An 18,605-nucleotide genomic window follows, 5' to 3' on the forward strand; every position below is an offset into this window, starting at 1 on the left:
TGCACTTACGGCTTTGTTTATTCTACTAACGTTAGGTTAACATTACTGCTCGTTGCTTGGGGAGACTGTTTTACCACTGGAACCAGTCTGGGGTTACGTTATATTGGGGGGCAGAACAGCAGTCAGAGCACAGTCCCTGACTGGCCCGGTCAAAGCGTAATCGGAGAGAAATCATTTGAGATAGGGGGAAGTCCAGACTGATCTGCGGAGAGAAACTGAATGTGAGTTTGCGAGAGCAGGATGGCCTCACGAGGCTAGGGCAGTATAGCCACTGAGGAAAGGGTAGGGTGGAGCTCTGACCTCTCTGTAAATGTGTGGGAGAAAGGGGTCCACTCCAGGGAGTAACGGGAGGGACATTGGGCTGGTGTAAAGCACTATCACTAATGAGGGTCTGGTGGAAGCTATATCTTATTCTGTCCTGTTTTATTAAATTGTGGTGTAGCTGGGAGGCGGTGAGTCAGTGGGTTAGGAGTGGGCAGACTAGCCCCCCTACGGGGCCTCTCCATTAGTGTGACTGGTATTCTGCTCACACACCGAGCAGTAATGAGACCGCAGCATGTCTCAGTGGTCCTCGGACGCAGAACCCCACCTCCCCCCCTGACCACCACTCCAGACCCCAGGGCTCGCCAGGAGAGGCCGGCACTGCCCGCGACCAGCATCGTTTTAATTGGGATGTGGGCTATGCTGCATCATAGCTCAGGTCCTTAATCCATTGACAAGACGGCTAATCCCAGATATAATCCAATTGTAGATTACAATCTCACTCCACTTTTGTTTGTCGGCCATGCTGTAAACCCTTGTTAATCATAGCTTAGTGCAATTTTCTCATTGGCGCGTCCATATTTCCTTGAAGTACGTCTAGGCTAAAAATGTGAAATCTCGGCTATCTTCCTAGAGTTCCAGAGTCTCTCTCTCTCGCTCTCTCTCTCTCTCTCTCTCTCTCTCTCTCTCTCTCTCTCTCACTCTCTCTCTCTCTGTCTGTCTACCCCCCCCCTCTCTTGGGGTGTGTATGTAAGGAGAATTCAATGGGAATAACACCTAAGGCTCCTTTACCTGACCACACAATAATATACACCCTATCGAGCACCTCTCTCTCCTGGTGCATAGACCCGCCCCCCCCACACACACGCACATACTTACATGTACACCACTATGTCCCACCACCATTATGTCAGCCACAGTGCAGCATAAATTATGGAGACCCTGGTCTGTCTGTGTCCTACAGTAACACAGTCCCTACTCCTACAGTAACACAGTCCCTACTCCTACAGTAACACAGTCCCTACTCCTACAGTAACACAGTCCCTACTCCTACAGTAACACAGTCCCTACTCCTACAGTAACACAGTCCCTACTCATACAATAACACAGTCCCTACTCCTACAGTAACACAGTCCCTACTCCTACAGTAACACAGTCCCTACTCTTACAGTAACACAGTCCCTACTCCTACAGTAACACAGTCCCTACTCCTACAGTAACACAGTCCCTACTCCTACAGTAACACAGTCCCTACTCATACAGTAACACAGTCCCTACTCATACAGTAACACAGTCCCTACTCCTACAGTAACACAGTCCCTACTCCTACAGTAACACAGTCCCTACTCATACAGTAACAAAGTCCCTACTCATACAGTAACACAGTCCCTACTCTTACAGTAACACAGTCCCTACTCCTACAGTAACACAGTCCCTACTCATACAGTAACACAGTCCCTACTCATACAGTAACACAGTCCCTACTCCTACAGTAACACAGTCCCTACTCCTACAGTAACACAGTCCCTACTCATACAGTAACACAGTCCCTACTCATACAGTAACACAGTCCCTACTCCTACAGTAACACAGTCCCTACTCCTACAGTAACACAGTCCCTACTCCTACAGTAACACAGTCCCTACTCATACAGTAACACAGTCCCTACTCATACAGTAACACAGTCCCTACTCCTACAGTAACACAGTCCCTACTCCTACAGTAACACAGTCCCTACTCCTACAGTAACACAGTCCCTATTCCTACAGTAATGTGCGGGTGTTGCACACATTAGCCATCAATCTCAGGTGCCAGAGATGGGTACAGTGGGGTTGAGGAGGTTGATGTTATTATTTATTTATTATATATTATTTATTTCTTCTCCCAACACTGACACTGGCATTACAGAGCCAACAATAAGGGTTTGCGAGTTCCACATGGCTGTTGTGACAGCTGTGCGGAAGTGACGGATGGTGAATGATGTGCTGTGATAACACCTTAAAGATGCTGTTCCACACATTATGCCAGTGATGAGATACGGAGATGGAACTGTGTAGAAGCCTGGATTAATTTTGCTCAGTCAACATTACATTACATTGCAGTCATTTAGCTGATTCTTTTATCCAAAGCGACTTACAATAATTGCATTTAACATAGGAAAAGCCAATGTACTACTACTTGCCAGAACTCACAAGTGCATCTCCTTTCTAAAACAAGTGACTGAAGGCAAGGTGCAAGAATTGCAAGTAGTCAATTGATCAATCAATCAGTCAAACTTTTATACAGCACATTTCATACACAGAGGCAACAAAATGTGCTTCACAGAAAAGAGGAAACATGCATAGATTAGATATACTATGTTTTTATTATGTATTGTTTAGTCTAACCTGCCAAGGGACTGAAGATGCAAATTAGCTCTAAGATGTAGTCTGGTACGATGCATCACATGGTGACATTTAAGTTTGAATTGTACACTGTCCATGTTAAATAAAGTTTCCAAATCAAACTAACACGGACAATAATTTGCAAAAAAAACAACTGTTCACCCATTTGAGCCAATATGGGAGAAACTGTAAGAATTATTCCCTGACCTCACAGTTTACCAATGCTATCTCTCTCCTCCTCTCTCTCTCTCTCTCTCTCTCTTTCTCTCTCTCTCTGTCTCTCTCTTTCTCCCCCTCTCTCACCCAGGGTCTAGACGAGGAGGCGATCCTTGACCTTGGCAAGACAAGCTCAACCACCCACACCAACTATGAGAAGGAGGAGCTGGAGAGTGAGTCTCTGCCACCCCTCCATCATGTTTGAACGGCTCCGCCCTTTAGATCTTCTTGTGTCTTTAACCTGACGTGCGTATCGGTGAATATGTGTGTGTGTGTGCTTTAGAGACTGTCTCTCTTGTGGCCTATTCGTCTAGATGCCTGAGGTGTTTGGAGTCACCATGCGCTTGCCCATGTGGCTTCTCCCTCCACACAAAGGGGGGTTAGCTGTGAATAGAAAGAACAGGTGTGGATGGTGTTGCTTTCCCGAGGCAGCCCCCCCCCCCCCCCCCCCCGGGCGTAAGCAAGCCCACAGGCATAGCTCCAATCTACTTATTTCCTGGCTTAAAAGAGATGACATTCTAAATCACCAGGGTGGTGAGCGTGGTAGCTTATTTTAGTCTATGTGTTAATATACCATAAAAGCATATTCCGAATGCTTGTCTTCAGTCCAAAGTCACCAGATGGGCTCCTGTTTCTAGAGGTCGGATGTGTCATTCCTGTAGTGCAGCCATAAAAGCGCAAAAAAATAATTACACAAGAAACAGAGGATTCCTCGAAACACAAACATTCCCCTCCCATCACATGTAGATAAACATGTCAAGAGATTAGCTGGCCAGATAGCTAGAGGTTTTCCAGGTAGTTTGTGTTTGCCCTGGCCAGATTACTGAACTAACACACATAATACTAGCTGTTAATTCCATGGGATTTTCACAGAGGTGTGTGATCATCTATAATAAGAAGGTAGTACTGAGAAATTACAAAACATTCCCATGTCCCGTCCTGCTGAGCAAGGCTGGGCTGCGGCATGTCTCACAGGAAGGCTGGTGTGTGCAGAGAAGGTGTTGTGAATGGTCAGGACCAGGAAGGAAGACCATCTCTGTAGAGATACACCTGGGCTCCTTCTCCACTGACCTCTCCACTTCGTAACACCCTCCATCGGCTTCCCCATTGTTACCCAGCGTTATTTCAACTTTTGGTAAAACAATATATCAAAACAGCAATAATAATAACTGATGTGTGACTCTTCCTTTCGCTTTATTCTATGTTACCATTTGCAAAACGGACTCTGAATAGGAAGTGTTTCCTACGCGGAAGTGAGGGAATGAATGAAGGAGTCTAGCCTTATAACGTGGGAGAGGTGACGTCAATCAGGAACAAACGGTACAGGGGGAAATTATGTCACAGGCAAATGTTGGTTTTCTATGAGAACGGACTGAAAGATAGTTTCACAGAAGTTGTAAAATAATTAACTGAAGAAGAACAGTCAGGTAGGAAAACAGAAAGGAACAAATGGTGTGGGTAACACATTAGTGAGACTGAAATTTCATTAACAGGCTTTACTGGGATGTACAGTTGGCTCAATTTCTCTAGACTAATATACTTAGTCGCTTTGGATAAAAGCTTCTGCTAAAATGTAGATGTAAAAGATAAATGTAGATTTATTTGAGATGGGCCTGTGTGTATTCCTATGCGAGCCACGTTTGTTCTGGAAGACGGGCCCTAAATGAGTGTAGTGTGGAGCTGGCAGCCAGCCAGCAGTGCTGATTGGAGCGATTCTGTGTGGTGTGTGTCTCCAGGGAGCGATGGAGAGAGTGAGGGCAGAGGAGAGAAGAGCTTTTAAGGAAGCGGGAGAGACGGCAGCAACATCTTTATTACCACTTGTGTCCCTGAGGCCCCCGCCCGCCCCCCCAGCCATCCAGTGTTTTCCAGTGGTCTCTCACTCTCTCTTTCTCTTTCACTCTCTCCCCTCATCGTATCTCTCCATTCCCCTGTCCGCCTCTCTCTGTCACTCATACTTTTGTGTGCGTGGCGACAAACCAAAGATAGCAAATGTCCGGTTGTCACTCCCTCCCTCCCTCCCTCCCTCCCTCCCTCCCTCCCTCCCTTCGTTCGTTGGGTTGTTGACCTGCAGTTCTATGTTGCTACCACAAGAGGCAGTGATTTTTTGTGCATGGCTGTAAGCCAGCGCACCTAGACAAGAGGCAGTGTTTTTTTGTACATGGCTGTAAGCTAGCGCACCTAGAATAGCGTTTGTCCGGTTATCACTCCCTCCCTCCCTCCCTCCGGTCAATGTTGACCTGCATTTCTCTGTTGGCACCACAAGAGGCAGTACTCCCAGCACACCAAAATAAAGGACACCAAAATCAACCTGTCGATCTCCACTGCACAAGTAGAGTAGCGGTGAAAGCATAGGACTCCCACCTGGGAGACGGAGGTTCAAGGCCACAGTGGGGATGACTTTATGGGACTATACCCCAAACTTCCACATGTTCATCCTTTCACTCCAACCTTTACTCCTTGCCTTATAGGTCAGATCCTGTACCAAACCCCAACCCTTATTCTAACCCCAACTAACACTAGGGACTGGAAGAAGGACACCAAAACCAACCCGCCGATCTCTGCTGCACAAGTAGAGTAGTGGTGAGAGCATTGGACTCCCACCCAGGAGACGGGGGTTGATGGTGGGGATGACTTTATAGGACTATACCCCAAACCTCCACACGTTCATCCTTTCACTGCAATCTTTTTATCCTTTACCTTTGTCCAGAAACAGAAGTTGAACCAATTGCAGCAAAATAGCTAACGTTACAGGAATCATCAGTGTAACTGCTTTAGCCACTGACTGCTACCATTAATGTTATGGAAGCTGCTGCTAGTTGTTGTGAGCTCATGGGCTTACTGGCTATCCCATTCTTATTGTGGATTAGAATTGGAAGCATTGGAACTGATGTGTCCAGGCGACAAGACCTATCTTAATTTATCAGACATTATTTAATGTAATTTCAATTCACAGCTATTTCAGTGGCGTGACTAGCTTCTGTTCGACCAGTCCTGAACAGAAACAAAGCAGCCACGCACATAAGCCAGGCTGGATTATCTTTTCAATGAGCCCTCTCTCTCTCTCTCTCTCTCTCTCTCTCTCTCTCTCTCTCTCTTCTCCGTCTCTTGCCATGTGTGTGTGCGCCTCTTATCATCTCCCCTGAGTCTCATGTCTCATTTTCATTGGTTCCTCCCAGAGCCCCTTTTAAATCAAAGAGGAATGACTCATTCTAGAAAGATTGGCTCAGAAAGTAGAACAAGGACATGGTTGGAGCCAGTTCCACTGGAACAATAACAGGCATTAGAGATGTGGAAAAAGTGAGTGACAGAAGAGTAAACTGGATGAGTGAAAAATTGATAAATTAATATATGAAGACAGATATGAAGCATGCGGCGCCAATGTCTTGTGTTCTCCCAGGCTTCCTAACCCAGTACTAGTGGTGTTATAGACAATGGTGACGTGACAGCTGTCAAACACAGATAGGAAGGAAGGGTAAGATTGCTTCCTGATGTCTCCCCCTCCCCAGGCCACCGGGCGGTGTACGTGGGCGTCCATGTTCCTCTGGGACGCGAGAGCAAGCGGCGGCACCGCCACCGTGGTCACAAGCACCACCGCAAGAGGAGGGAGAAAGACTCCGACCGCGACGACGGGACAGAGTCCCCCACATACGGTAACCGCCGGCGCTTGGCCATCTCCCGTTACATGGCGTATCTCTTACCTCTCTCCTCCATCACCATCTCCTACCGTTATCTCCTATCTCCTTCACATCTTTTCTCTCTCCCTGATAGCCTGTTGTGATTTTGGGAGTAGAGACAACCTAGACGGTATCCGGTAGCTGCGACTGAGCCCTCGGCACTGTCTCCTTGGCATCTGTGTTGACATGACTGAGCTCTTTTAGACAGACGGGGAGCTTTTTTGAGACGGAGCGCATTGTGAATGTCTCTCCAAACAAACCCAGGCTCCAGGGAGCCAGCTTTGACAGTGATGGACGGAACTGACAGTCTCTTTGATGTTTGTGTGTGTGTGTGTGTGTGTGTGTGCGTGTGTGTGTGTGTGTGCGTGTGTGTGTCTGTGGACAGGACACTCTCCCTCTAACCAGCGGGGACAAGATCAGAGGCATAGTAGAACAACACATAGAAGTATTAAAATGACTGACTCTCTTTTCCCCTCTCTCTCTCTCTCTCTCTCTCTCTCTCTCTCTCTCTCTCTCTCTCTCTCTCTCTATCTTCTCTAATCTGTCCATTTGTCTTCTCTCAGCGGTTATTCCGTCTCTGACTGTTCTGGTGTTATCTCTCTGTCTGCTCCCTCGGGTGTGGAAATGACGGATAGAGAGAAGCTGAAGTTGTGATTTGTCTTCCATTCTCACCTCACAAGGCCCAGATAGACAGACTGACCTTTTCTCCTGTCATTTGTCCCCGGATGACCTTTGACCCCATAGACACACCATCCCAGCGGGTGCAGTTCATCCTGGGGACCGAGGACGATGACCAGGAGCACATCCCCCATGACCTCTTCACTGAACTGGACGAGCTGTCCTTCCGGGACGGCGGCGCCACCGAGTGGAAGGAGACCGCCAGGTCAGAATTATTACACACACACACATACACACACTGAAAGGGTGCTCAAAGCAATGTGTGAGACTGACCAAGCTCCACCACCCGTACCTGTGAGTCAGCCGGCGGAAGTCTTGACAGCGTCTCTGAGTCATCCTCTCTATCTCGCTGGCAGCGTGAGTCTGACTCAGCCGATCAGACGGAGTCAGCCTTGTAGCTCTGGAGCTCAGATAGACGCGGGTGTTTACCGCTCTGATTGAAACCCTCTCAGCCCGTCAGGAGGTCATAGCCAAACGATTTTTATAGAGCTTTTATAGCCTGACAATGTTCTTCTGTAAAAGATCTATAACATCTCCCATAGTCCGACTTGTTGAGTCATTTTTATCACTTTTTAATTAAGTTAAGTGAATTAATCCTATTTGCAGTGGAAGTGTGAGAACAAACACTTGTGTGTGTGTGTGTGTGTGTGTGTGTGTGTGTGTAGGTGGCTGAAGTTCGAGGAGGATGTGGAGGACGGAGGCGAGCGCTGGAGTAAGCCGTACGTGGCCACGCTGTCCCTCCACAGCCTGTTCGAGCTGCGCAGCTGCATCCTCAACGGCACAGTCATGCTGGACATGAGGGCCAACTGCATCGAGGACATCGCAGGTACAGAAGACGCTAGCGCTACCGTCCGTCCGCCAGCTGTAGAGGATGGTGCTACAAATACGAGATTAGAGATTAGGGATTACGGTTTGGGCCCGTTATATGCAGTACTTTATTGTCGGTTTTGTCTTTTCATCCTTTTCAGACTGAAATATAATTAACAGTTGAAGCCAATTATATATCTTTGTCAATTATGTTTGTGGGTGAGTCAGTGTTTCTGTGTTTTTTACTGCTTGTGTCTGACCAGATGTCCGTGCCCATAAACATTACGTCTGCGTGCGTGCGCGTGTGTTTGTGTGTGTGTGCATCTGTGTGTGTGTGTATGTGTGTGTTTGCACATGCACGTGCGTGCTTCGTCTCAGACATGCTGATCGACAGCATGGTGGCGTCCGGGCAGCTGGAGGAGGAGCAGCGTCAGAAGGTGCGCGAGGCCATGCTGAAGAGGCACCACCACCAGAACGAGCGGAAGCTCAGCAACCGTATCCCGCTGGTGCGCTCCATCGCAGACATAGGCAAGAAACATTCCGAACCGCTCTTGCTTGAGAGAAACGGTGAGATCTGCAGCACGGCATTTCCTTCTCTTCATCCATGGGGAAGGGGGTCTGGGGTTCTACAGTTCCATGGGGTGGGGAAGGGGGGGGTTCTACAGTTCAACAGGGGAGGGGGGGGGGGGGGGGAAGTCCTACAGTTCCTACAAGTGTGTGCAGAGCCATGCTGGTTCCAGGAAGCGCCAGCGTGAGTAGGGCCGGCTAAACTGAGGGAGCCGACGACTTCTTCGGTTCCCCCCTCCTCCCCCAGTGACAGAGAAGTGTGGGCGCTGGCATGTCTGGCTGGCTCAGGTTAACGGCGGCTTCTGGTCCGTGGTTCGGCGATGGCGGGCGGCGCTGCTCTCAGCATTGTGACGTGACGGCAAAATGTGACTGAGCATGCTCTCGCCGTGGTGTTTATCCTGTGTACTGTGACGCTGGGCTGTTACTGAGTTTAACCCTCCACAGCCAAACGGCCTCTGTCCAGTGTTCAGTTTTTTTGATTCCATAATGTCTCGAAAGTTGCCTGGGTTTAAATGTCTGTGAAAGTACAAACATAACAATTTTCAGAGTTACAAAGCTTGAACTGCATACTGTCCAACCAGACAGTGGAGAGATGTGAATTATGCGCTGTGTCTTTGTGGTTGTATGTCTGCAGTGTCTGCCTCACCTGCATGCACGCCTCTCTCTACCCAGAATGCACTCTCAGAGTCAGTCTGTGTGTGACTGGTGGCTTGTTTGCGAATGGGACGAGCTGATTGGGCAGGGGGGGACCTTACGGGCCAATCACCACGCTCCTCTCTCGTGTTCTCAACGTCGCCTCCTGCATACATCCTTATCTCCGCTCACCTCCCTGCAAGCACTCTCTCTCTCTCTCTCTCTCTCTCGCTGCACCCTTCCTCGTTTACTGCTACCCAGCCTCTCCTTGCTGTCCCTTACAACCATCTCCTTAATGAATCTCTTCTCTCATGTTTCTCCTCTCTCCATCCCTCTCTCCTCCTTCCTTCCTCCTTCTCTCCCACCCTCCTCCTCTCTTTGTCGCTGTCTCTCGTCCGTCTGTTAGGAGAGGGCCTGTCCTCTTCCCGCCTCTCCCTCCAGAAGCTGGGGGCGCCCGCCGCCGTCCTGTCCCAGAGGCGCGAGTCCCGGGTCTCCGTGCTCCTCAACCACCTCCTGCCCTCCTCCTCCGCCTCCCCCGCCGGGGGAGACGCCGCTTCGCCCCTCGCCACCCCCCAGAACACCCCCCCCTTCCGCCGCCGCTCCCCGACCCCGCCCCGGTGCTCCGCCCCACAGGCCATCCCGGAGGTGGTGGTGTCGCCCCCCGAGGACGAAGAGACCCCGCCCGCCGTTGCGGAGGAGGAGCCGAGGGCGGAGCCCGGCAGACAGCCGACGCAGCACCAGCTGCTGCCCTTAGAAGGCAAATATCTGTGTAGCCTGCCAGTGTGAGTCACGGCTTGAACAGACAACACTAGCACCAGCATGCTTGGCTGAGCCCCCCCCCCCCCCCCTCTCTCCTTCCTGTCAGCATTCCAGCTCAGGTCCACCGCCTCACCTTCTCAGCACACGACACATCCGCTCAACGCCTCACTCGACTGTCTGCTCTTCATTCTCCCTCTGTCTCACATACACACACGCACACACACACACACACACACACCGCCATCCTCAGCCTCTCCCGCTACCTTGCCAAGCTCGGCCCTCCCCTCTGCCCGGCGCGTGCATGGCTCTCTTCCAAACCCATCTGCGTCCGTCGTCTGTCTCCTGTGCTGTAACCCAGTGGTGTGTGATGTTTCCATGCCCCCTAAACCTCCTCCCCCTTGCCCTTTATGTTCCGTGGCGTGAAATCATCACATGCGAGCCGGGAAAGTGTCCCCACACCCCGGCCGTGCTGTATAAAAGCCCTGTTTGGGAGAGTCGCTGAGAGTAGACTGACAGAGTCTACGGGTCCCCGTGTCACGGCATGTCCCCGTGTCACGGCAGTGTGACCCGTTGTGATTATAAACAGGAGCAGGAGGCGCCGGCTTGAAGCAAGATCATCCATCTTGTCTCTTTTTCCAGACGTTTGGCATCTGTGATCAGCTCGTCCTGGGTTCCTAAGAACGCATAAACACTCCAGATGTCTCCGGCATGTTCCCCCCTATGAAACGTCTGGTGAGGCCGTGAGACAAACAGCAGGCTAAATATAAACCGAGGGGCGGAGGGGCTGGCACGAAATCTACAGTGACTTTTTGTTCTTCCCAGTCCCCAGGCTTGTTCCCTGTTTTTATAGAGTGTGTGTGTGCGTGCGTGCGATTGTGTGCGTACGTGCGTGCGTGTTTGTTTGTGTGTGTGTGTGTGTGTGTGTGTTTGTTTGTGTATGTGTGTTTGTTTATCTGCTGGTTGTATAAGGGGGTTATATATGTCAAGGTCAAGGTCAACTTTATTTATAAAGCACGTTTAAAATCAACCGAAGTTGCACCAAAGTGCTGTACAATATAATATATTATTATATATTGTAATATATATGTAGGTCAACTGAGGACTGGTTCGGTACCTTCTTCCCATACTGTGTTACGGCATGCAACTTCCTATCACCCTAATAACAAGACCTGCCTAATGCCAGCATAGCCTCTAATGCAAGGAGGAAGCATAACAACACAGCAGGTGCCAACAGGACGAAGGCATGTACTCATTGTGCTGTGCCACGGTTCCCTGTTGGAAAATCCCTGGGTAGGTATAGGCCTCATGTTGAGGTTACATGATCAGATTAGGCACGTGTCTATAGGCCAGCAGCAGCAGGCTAAGTCGGAGAGGCTTGCCGTGACGCAAACTTCACAAGGCCCAGTCGGAGCGAGCATTCCTGGGCTTAACCTTCCTGAATGACGAGGATACAACCTCCTCTGATCCCTGTCACCCCCAGGGGCTTTGTGGGGAATGCGAGCGACGGCGCTCCTGTTTCTGGTTGGCTGGTCTAGCTGGCCTGGCTGGCCGCCTGGTTTTGGCCACCTGGTTTTAGCTGCCCGATATCATGTGCCTGGGTTGGGGGGCTACAACAGGCCACTGGTCAAGGAGACACAGACGGAGGGTTGGTGCTTCCCTCCTCCCACTTGTCATCGCTGTGGCGCCAGCAACCAACCAGGGTTTAGCATTGATTTGGGGGGTCGATTTGGGAATGAAAGTTAAAGCTTACGGTCACCTCCCCCTCCGTAAGGCTCATCTCACACAGAGAGTCTTAATGCGGGAAAACAATCACGCTGGTGAGATTGTTTTAGCCCTTGAAACACCGCTGCAGGCTGAAACCACGTGTGTGATCAGGAATTCTCATTATCCTCAATAGCCTTTTAGATTAGCAGTCAAGCTCTGTATCAAATGAATTGGTGCTCAGCCACTAAACTCCAGTGGAACACAAAGAAGTCATTGGAAAGTAATTTGGGATATCACTGTGTATAAGTAGTGAAGATTAATGAAATATTTGATAATCAAAATGTCAGTCATCTCATTTTGATCCATAGACTGCAGTGAGGAGCCCTCCCTCCAACCTCCCTCCCTTCAGAACCGACCCTGCTGACACCAATCTGTCCACCCCTCCCTCTCTCTCTGTCCCCCTCTCTCTCCACCCTCCCCCTCTCTGTCCCTCTCCCCCCGTCTCTGTTCTCTATCTCTATCTCTATCTCTCTCTCTCTCTCTGTCAACCCCCCCCCCCGATCAGGGCCTCTGGTGTCACTCCACTCGGTGCCCAGTCACCTGGACAGTGGCAAGGCGGGAGAGAGGAGACCGTCCAAAGCTGGGGTCAGTAGAGAGAACAGCAGTGTGGACTTCAGCAAGGTAACCCCTGGTACTGACCACACTAACCCCCCCCCCCCACACACACACACATACACAACCCCCCACCCTTTACCCAGCACAGAGGGGCACCGGTCATCATCATTATCATCATCATTATCATTACACTGTGGCCATAAATAATTGATTATAATAGTTCCCCTTTGTCTGGCCATTAGGAAACCACCATCGCAGACCTGGGACAAATAGTATTTTAAATCCTTTGAAATTCTTAAGAGTGTTTGTTTGGATCACATTGATTCTATTGTGCCAGGCAATATCAATTAAGATTGAAGCACAGGATAGTATTTTTACCATAACTACACTACTGTATTTATCTCCATCCAACCCCTGCTCTCATACAGTATCTAGGAAATCAATAGCCATTCATAATCCAGACCAGAGAACCAAGAAATGGTCTTCAGAACTGCATGACCTGATTAATTGAATAACAGTTTGGCTGAGAGTGCACCCCCACTTCCGCCCGCTGCATGGCCATATTATATCATCTCTCCATCCCTCCATCCAAGAAACACCATATGTAGTCATCAGCCTAAAAACAGCTTGCCTGTCTGCCAAGAAACAGCCTTTTATACATTGAGTCAGAGGAGAAGGGATATAGGATGAGTGTGTGCGTGTGTGTGTGTGTGAGAGAGAAAATGGCCTCTTGCAGCTCTACATCTAGTGTGAGGGGCTTCAGTCTCTTTCAGCTGTGTCAAACAGCGCAACAGACTATTCGAAGCAGTCTTTGATTAGTACCGTAGCTTTCGATACTAACCAACATAATTACAACACTCAATCCAGGCTTTCAGACGCGCTGTATCTCACAAAAATCTGTTCTTCTCAAATGTGGACCACCCCCCTCCATCTTTTTCTCTCTCAGGTGGACATGAACTTCATGAAGAAGATCCCCCCGGGCGCGGAAGCGTCCAACGTGCTGGTGGGGGAGGTGGACTTCCTGGAGAGGCCCATCATCGCCTTCGTACGACTGGCCCCTGCCGTCCTCATCACGGGCCTCACCGAGGTGCCTGTACCCACCAGGTTGGTTAAACTAGACACACACAAATGCATTTTTTGGGGTAAAAACGAGACTGTCTCTTATGCGCAACGCTGACAGCAGTGACGTTGCGCTAGTGGTGTGTGTGAGAAAACAGCACTGAGTTTGAGCTGCCCGCAGTCACCGTGAAGAGCTACAAAGACAGCGACGGGAGAGAGCGTTTTGTTCAGAGAAGAGATGGCTGCAGCTTCAGCAGCAATACCTCAGCTAATTGACAAAGGCGAGCCCCAAAACACAGCAGCACCGTGGTGCAACCGCTGTTTCAAAGTGTCTCACGAAAGGAGGCAACACATAGTTTTTTTAAATTCATTGATTGGTTGATTCAGGGTTTTTCCTGACTCGGAATGGTCTGGCCTCCCCCAGGACATTTTGGTCATCAAAAGCTTAATTTCCTGCATTCTGGTGAATTTTCTATGCACTAATGTGTGCTGGATTACCTTGTCTGCCTAACTATATTAGCCTACAAAATCTGACTTCATTGTGTTTATTTATTTCTAAAATAACAAACAGCCTAGAACATTTGTGAGGGCATATCAAGGCACTGTGACTATAATGTAGGCTGTCAGGCCAAACATGTACTGTAGGCTACACAGTAGACCTGAGGTTTTATGTCAATGGATGGAGAAGAGGCTCCACACTCCCATAGAGAAAGCATTGTCTGTTCTATAACCAGAGCTTGATAACTTGAGCTCAAGATGCATTCGTGAAGTCGAGAGCTTTGTCCCAGTCTAAATCTCATGTTTCTGCGACCCTTCTAAGTCAAGATATGGCTGCTTAGGCGTTCAAGTCATGGGTGGAAACTCTGGTTTTCACCGCTACCACGAACGACACCGCATGAGTGTGTGACTAGCGAATCGTCTGAATGGAAAAAAGGTCACACCGGAACAATTATGCGCTCCCAATTATATTTCAAGGTCGCACAGATTACATGTTTACAACATAAACCAATGGAAAACAAAAAAATGAGTACCTACTATGCAAAATTTGTGCAGGTTGGCAGGTCATAGTGTTTTTTTGTCGAGAGCTGGACCTCTCACCTTGTAATTCTCTATGCAGGAAAAACCCTGGGTTTATTTGTCAGGGACAATGCACACCAATCAACAGTCAAGCTGTATATGAGCCAGAGTTAGCCTAAAGGCTAGTTTTCATCTGTTGTCCTTGGCCAGATGTTTAAAAGGCAACCTAAAATCAAACTTGGCCAAACATCTGTCGGACAAACATCCAGACCTTTTCAGAGAATTCAAACACCAACAGAGACTACAGTCACTTCCCTGTTATGACCATGAAAGAAATACAGAGTGATGAAAAAGCCTCGCCGCTCTAGTAATATGGCCTACAAGTGGAAATGCAGTTTCATTACATCGGCTTGTCTGATTGTAAGCATTAGTAGGCTACCGTTTGGTACCGAGTGCCGTAACACTTGCCTTGGTACCAATACCGAAACTCAATTTTTGGTACTACTGTGACAACACCAGCAAGTACCCTAAAGCACCCTAAAGTGCCAAGTCCCCAGGCTGCGTGTAGTATTCTCCATGGCGTACAATTTATCCATCTTAGTCTGTCCTGGTCTGCGTTGGGTCTGACCTACGGGAGGTGTCCTCTCCTCTCTGATCCAGATTCCTGTTCCTGCTGCTGGGTCCTCATGGGAAAGGCCCTCAGTACCATGAGATAGGCAGGTCCATGGCCACGCTCATGACTGACGAGGTGAGAGCGCAGAACATGCCTTGTATGTTTACATGGGGTAGCAGGTGTAAATGTGACAGATATGAGTGTGCCGAGAAATGCTATAAAGCGTGCTCGGAAAAAGTGATTTGTGATTGGATTCATGAGCGTTCCATTTCATACAGTCATCCTTCGTATGATTTATCCATAGACGTTATGAACCAGTTTCCCCACACACTTCCTGCACCTTTCCCTGTAGATCTTTCATGATGTGGCGTACAAGGCCAAAGACCGCACAGACCTGCTCTCCGGGATAGATGAGTTTCTGGACCAGGTGACTGTCCTGCCCCCCGGGGAGTGGGACCCCACCATACGCATCGAGCCCCCCAAGAACGTCCCCTCCCAGGTGAGAGGTCATCCTGGGTCCCTTGGTCGATCATCGCATCGCTTGGGAACGTGACATGGGAGCTGAGTTCTCTGAGTTCTCGTGACATTGGAGCTGTGTGTGCAGAATGATAGTGAGAGTGCCTCCAAGTGGCTGCGGAGGGTGTAACAGCCCTGTGTTCTCCCTCTCTCTCTCTCTCTCTCCTTCTCTGCCTCTCTCTCTCTCTCTCTCTCTCCTCTGCATTTCTCTCTCTCTCTCTCCTTCTCTGCGTTTCTCTCTCTCTCTCTCTCTCTCTCTCTCCCTGCAGATGAAGAGGAAGATGCCATCCCAGCCCAACGGCTCCGCCTCTCCATCTGGGGAGCTGGACAATGAGGAGGACCCCCACGCGGGTCCAGAGCTGCAGAGGACTGGACGGTGCGTAGCAGCCTGCTGGAGACAGGATCTCTGGAGATTGTATCCCTACATTTCTGCTTTGTGATGCGGGAGGGAAAGAAATACATCAAACATTTTTATATTAATGAATTAATTAATTAATTCATATTTAAGTGTCATTATGGTGACTGTTATTTATGAAGGCTCATTAAACATTTACTGTGCAAAGGTATTTGAAATTTGAGATTCATATACTGTAGTCATATCCTCAGAATGTGAACCCTTGCAGAGCTCCAGGGCTTTCCTTCAAGAAGACTATATTTATTTCTGACCTCAGTCCTTCAGTGTACACACACACACACACACACACACCTTGCAGACTGGCCTCTGCATTATTTAAAACCGCAGATCCACTCTCCTTTCCGCCACAGCTATAAAAAGCCACACGCTGAGTAAAGAGCAGGGGAACATGACGTAGAAAGAGCGAGGGAAGAGACCGTGGCGGATTGATTTTCACCGAGAGAAATGTGACGAGCTGGGAAGGAAGACAGTGGACAGATGGAGAGAGAGAGCGGGAGCGGGAGAGCTCCAGAGATAAGTGAGCCGAGGTGTTAGTCTGGCCCAGGGGTCACACTTATTGGCTGTGCGTCGGAAGCCGAGAGTGGCCGTGTGTGTGTGTGTGTGTGTGTGTGCGAGCGTGAGTGTGTGTCTGTGAATGGGTTCGGCTGGTACACGGAGAGAACATGCCTCTACCAGCCCCGTGGACCCTAGGAGCCTGAATGAGACGGCCCACAGCAGCGCACGGCTACAGCGCTGCCTCCAGCTCCACATCGCACACAGTCACACGCCCGCGACCTCTGACCTCTGTCCTCCGTTGAACAATACGGTTAATGTCGATGCTTACCCGTCTGCCTCTGCGAGTCGAAAGCCAAGGTTTTTGAAACAGAGGCGGACACAGCGAGAGGCCGACCGGTGGAGCGCCGTAAACGGGTGTCACACGGATAGTAAACCCCGCCCCCATCCTCTCTCTCTCTCTCTCTCTCTCTCTCTCTCTCCTCCCGCAGGATCTTCGGGGGCCTGGTCATGGACGTGAAGCGCAAGGCACCGTTCTACTGGAGCGACATCAGAGACGCCCTGAGGCTGCAGTGCCTGGCCTCCGTGCTCTTCCTGTACTGCGCCTGCATGTCCCCCGTCATCACCTTCGGGGGCCTGCTGGGGGAGGCCACCAAGGGCAACATAGTAGGTCTACCCCCCCCCCGACACGCGCTCTCCCACGCTCTCTCCCCGCTCGGGAGCTCGTCTGACCTCGCCGCTCCAGAGTGCACGCCTGGAGCATGGGAGTGCGGATGTTTGATGGAAACAACTAACGGGTCCTAACTGACGTCCCTCCCTCTCCGGGCACTATAGACATACCGCTGCTATTGAAGATTGTTGTTGTCGTTCTAACTCTGCGGTCACTTTCCCCATGGTGTCAGGACATATGCGTATAACAACAACGGAGGTCCCCAGACTCCCGGAGAGCCACAGCACGGTTATCTTACCTCTCTTTCTCTTATCCTCCATCATGAGGTAGTCCCGGGGGATGTCGCGTCATCCTCTGGTGTCCTACTTTCTCCTTATTTTCAAGTCAAATTTTGTGCCGCCTCCAGCTCTCGACAAAAAAACACTTAAGACCTGCCAACCTGCAACCAAATTTTGCGTAGTAGGTACACATTTTTTGTTTCCCATTGATTTATGTTGGAAACATGTAATCTGTGCGACCCTCAAATAGAAACGGAAGCGTATAATTGTTCTGGTGTGACCTTTTTTCCATTCAGACGATTCGCTAGTTACACACTCATGCGGTGTCGTTCGTGGTAGCGGTGAAAACCAGAGTTTCCACCCTTGACTTGAAGCCTAAGCAGCCATATCTTGACATAGAAGGGTCGCAGAAACACGAGATTTAGACTGGGACAAAGCTCTCGACTTCACGAATGCATCTTGAGCTCAAGTTATCAAGCTCTGGTTATAGAACAGACAATGATTTCTCTATGGGAGTGTGGAGCCTCTTCTCCATCTATTGACATAAAACCTCAGGTCTACTGTGTAGCCTACAGTACATGTTTGGCCTGACAGCCTACATTATAGTCACAGTGCCTTGATATGCCCTCACAAATGTTCTAGGCTGTTTGCTTTTTTAGAAATAAATAAACACAATGAAGTCCGATTTTTGTAGGCTAATATAGTTAGGCAGACAAGGTAATCCAGCACACATTAGTGCATCTGGAAAATCCGCCAGAATGCAGGAAATGAAGCTTTTGATGCCCCAAATTTCCTGGGGGAGGCCTGACCCCCACTTAAGGTACCACCTCCGCATCATTCTGAGCCAGGAAAAATCCTGAATGAGGATTGGAGAAATGGAGAAATAAATACAGAATAATAAATGATTATACTTCCTTTCAAGGTTGTCCCCATTGGCTCATGATACAGTGCATGATAAAGTCCTCTGCTCCATCAGCATAGTGCACAAAGATGTAGTATAGATTTAGATTATGGTTCATTTGTCACACAGTATAAAATACACAGTGAAATGTTGCTGCCAGCTCTATAATTACAAATACACAATTTACAAACTACACAAAAAATACAAATCTATACACAGTGGTAGCAGACAAATAGATTTTTTACCAGACCAAAATAAAAAATTGCTTTTTTACTTCTGCCATTTGTTATTATTACCATTTAGCGTGTCATCTTGGTTTCAAGATGGTCAATAGTGATTCTCAATA

General features: G+C 49.1%; 1 protein-coding gene across 3 annotated transcripts in view; it reads left to right on the top strand.

Annotated features, from left to right (window-relative positions):
- The window catches only part of LOC311323281 (sodium bicarbonate cotransporter 3-like), a 43,195-nt gene that overhangs the window by 14,904 nt on the left and 9,686 nt on the right, over window positions 1-18,605 (top strand). For 2 of the 3 annotated variants that reach the window (XR_014630953.1, XM_084455481.1), the window contains exons 2-12: window positions 2,953-3,034; window positions 6,368-6,511; window positions 7,280-7,418; window positions 7,879-8,039; window positions 8,399-8,587; window positions 12,249-12,364; window positions 13,245-13,402; window positions 15,035-15,122; window positions 15,340-15,486; window positions 15,773-15,879; window positions 16,902-17,076. Coding sequence is in view for 2 of the 3 variants with exons in the window: in XM_084455481.1 (XP_084311607.1) it covers window positions 2,953-3,034; window positions 6,368-6,511; window positions 7,280-7,418; window positions 7,879-8,039; window positions 8,399-8,587; window positions 12,249-12,364; window positions 13,245-13,402; window positions 15,035-15,122; window positions 15,340-15,486; window positions 15,773-15,879; window positions 16,902-17,076 (1,506 nt within the window). In the remaining variant the exon portion in view is untranslated. Of the gene's footprint in view, window positions 1-2,952; window positions 3,035-6,367; window positions 6,512-7,279; window positions 7,419-7,878; window positions 8,040-8,398; window positions 8,588-9,626; window positions 9,990-12,248; window positions 12,365-13,244; window positions 13,403-15,034; window positions 15,123-15,339; window positions 15,487-15,772; window positions 15,880-16,901; window positions 17,077-18,605 lie in introns of all 3 variants that reach the window. The other variant, XM_084455482.1, reaches the window with a different exon arrangement.

This window comes from Borostomias antarcticus, assembly GCF_949987555.1.
Source record: "Borostomias antarcticus genome assembly, chromosome: 21".
Lineage (NCBI taxonomy): Eukaryota > Metazoa > Chordata > Actinopteri > Stomiiformes > Stomiidae > Borostomias > Borostomias antarcticus.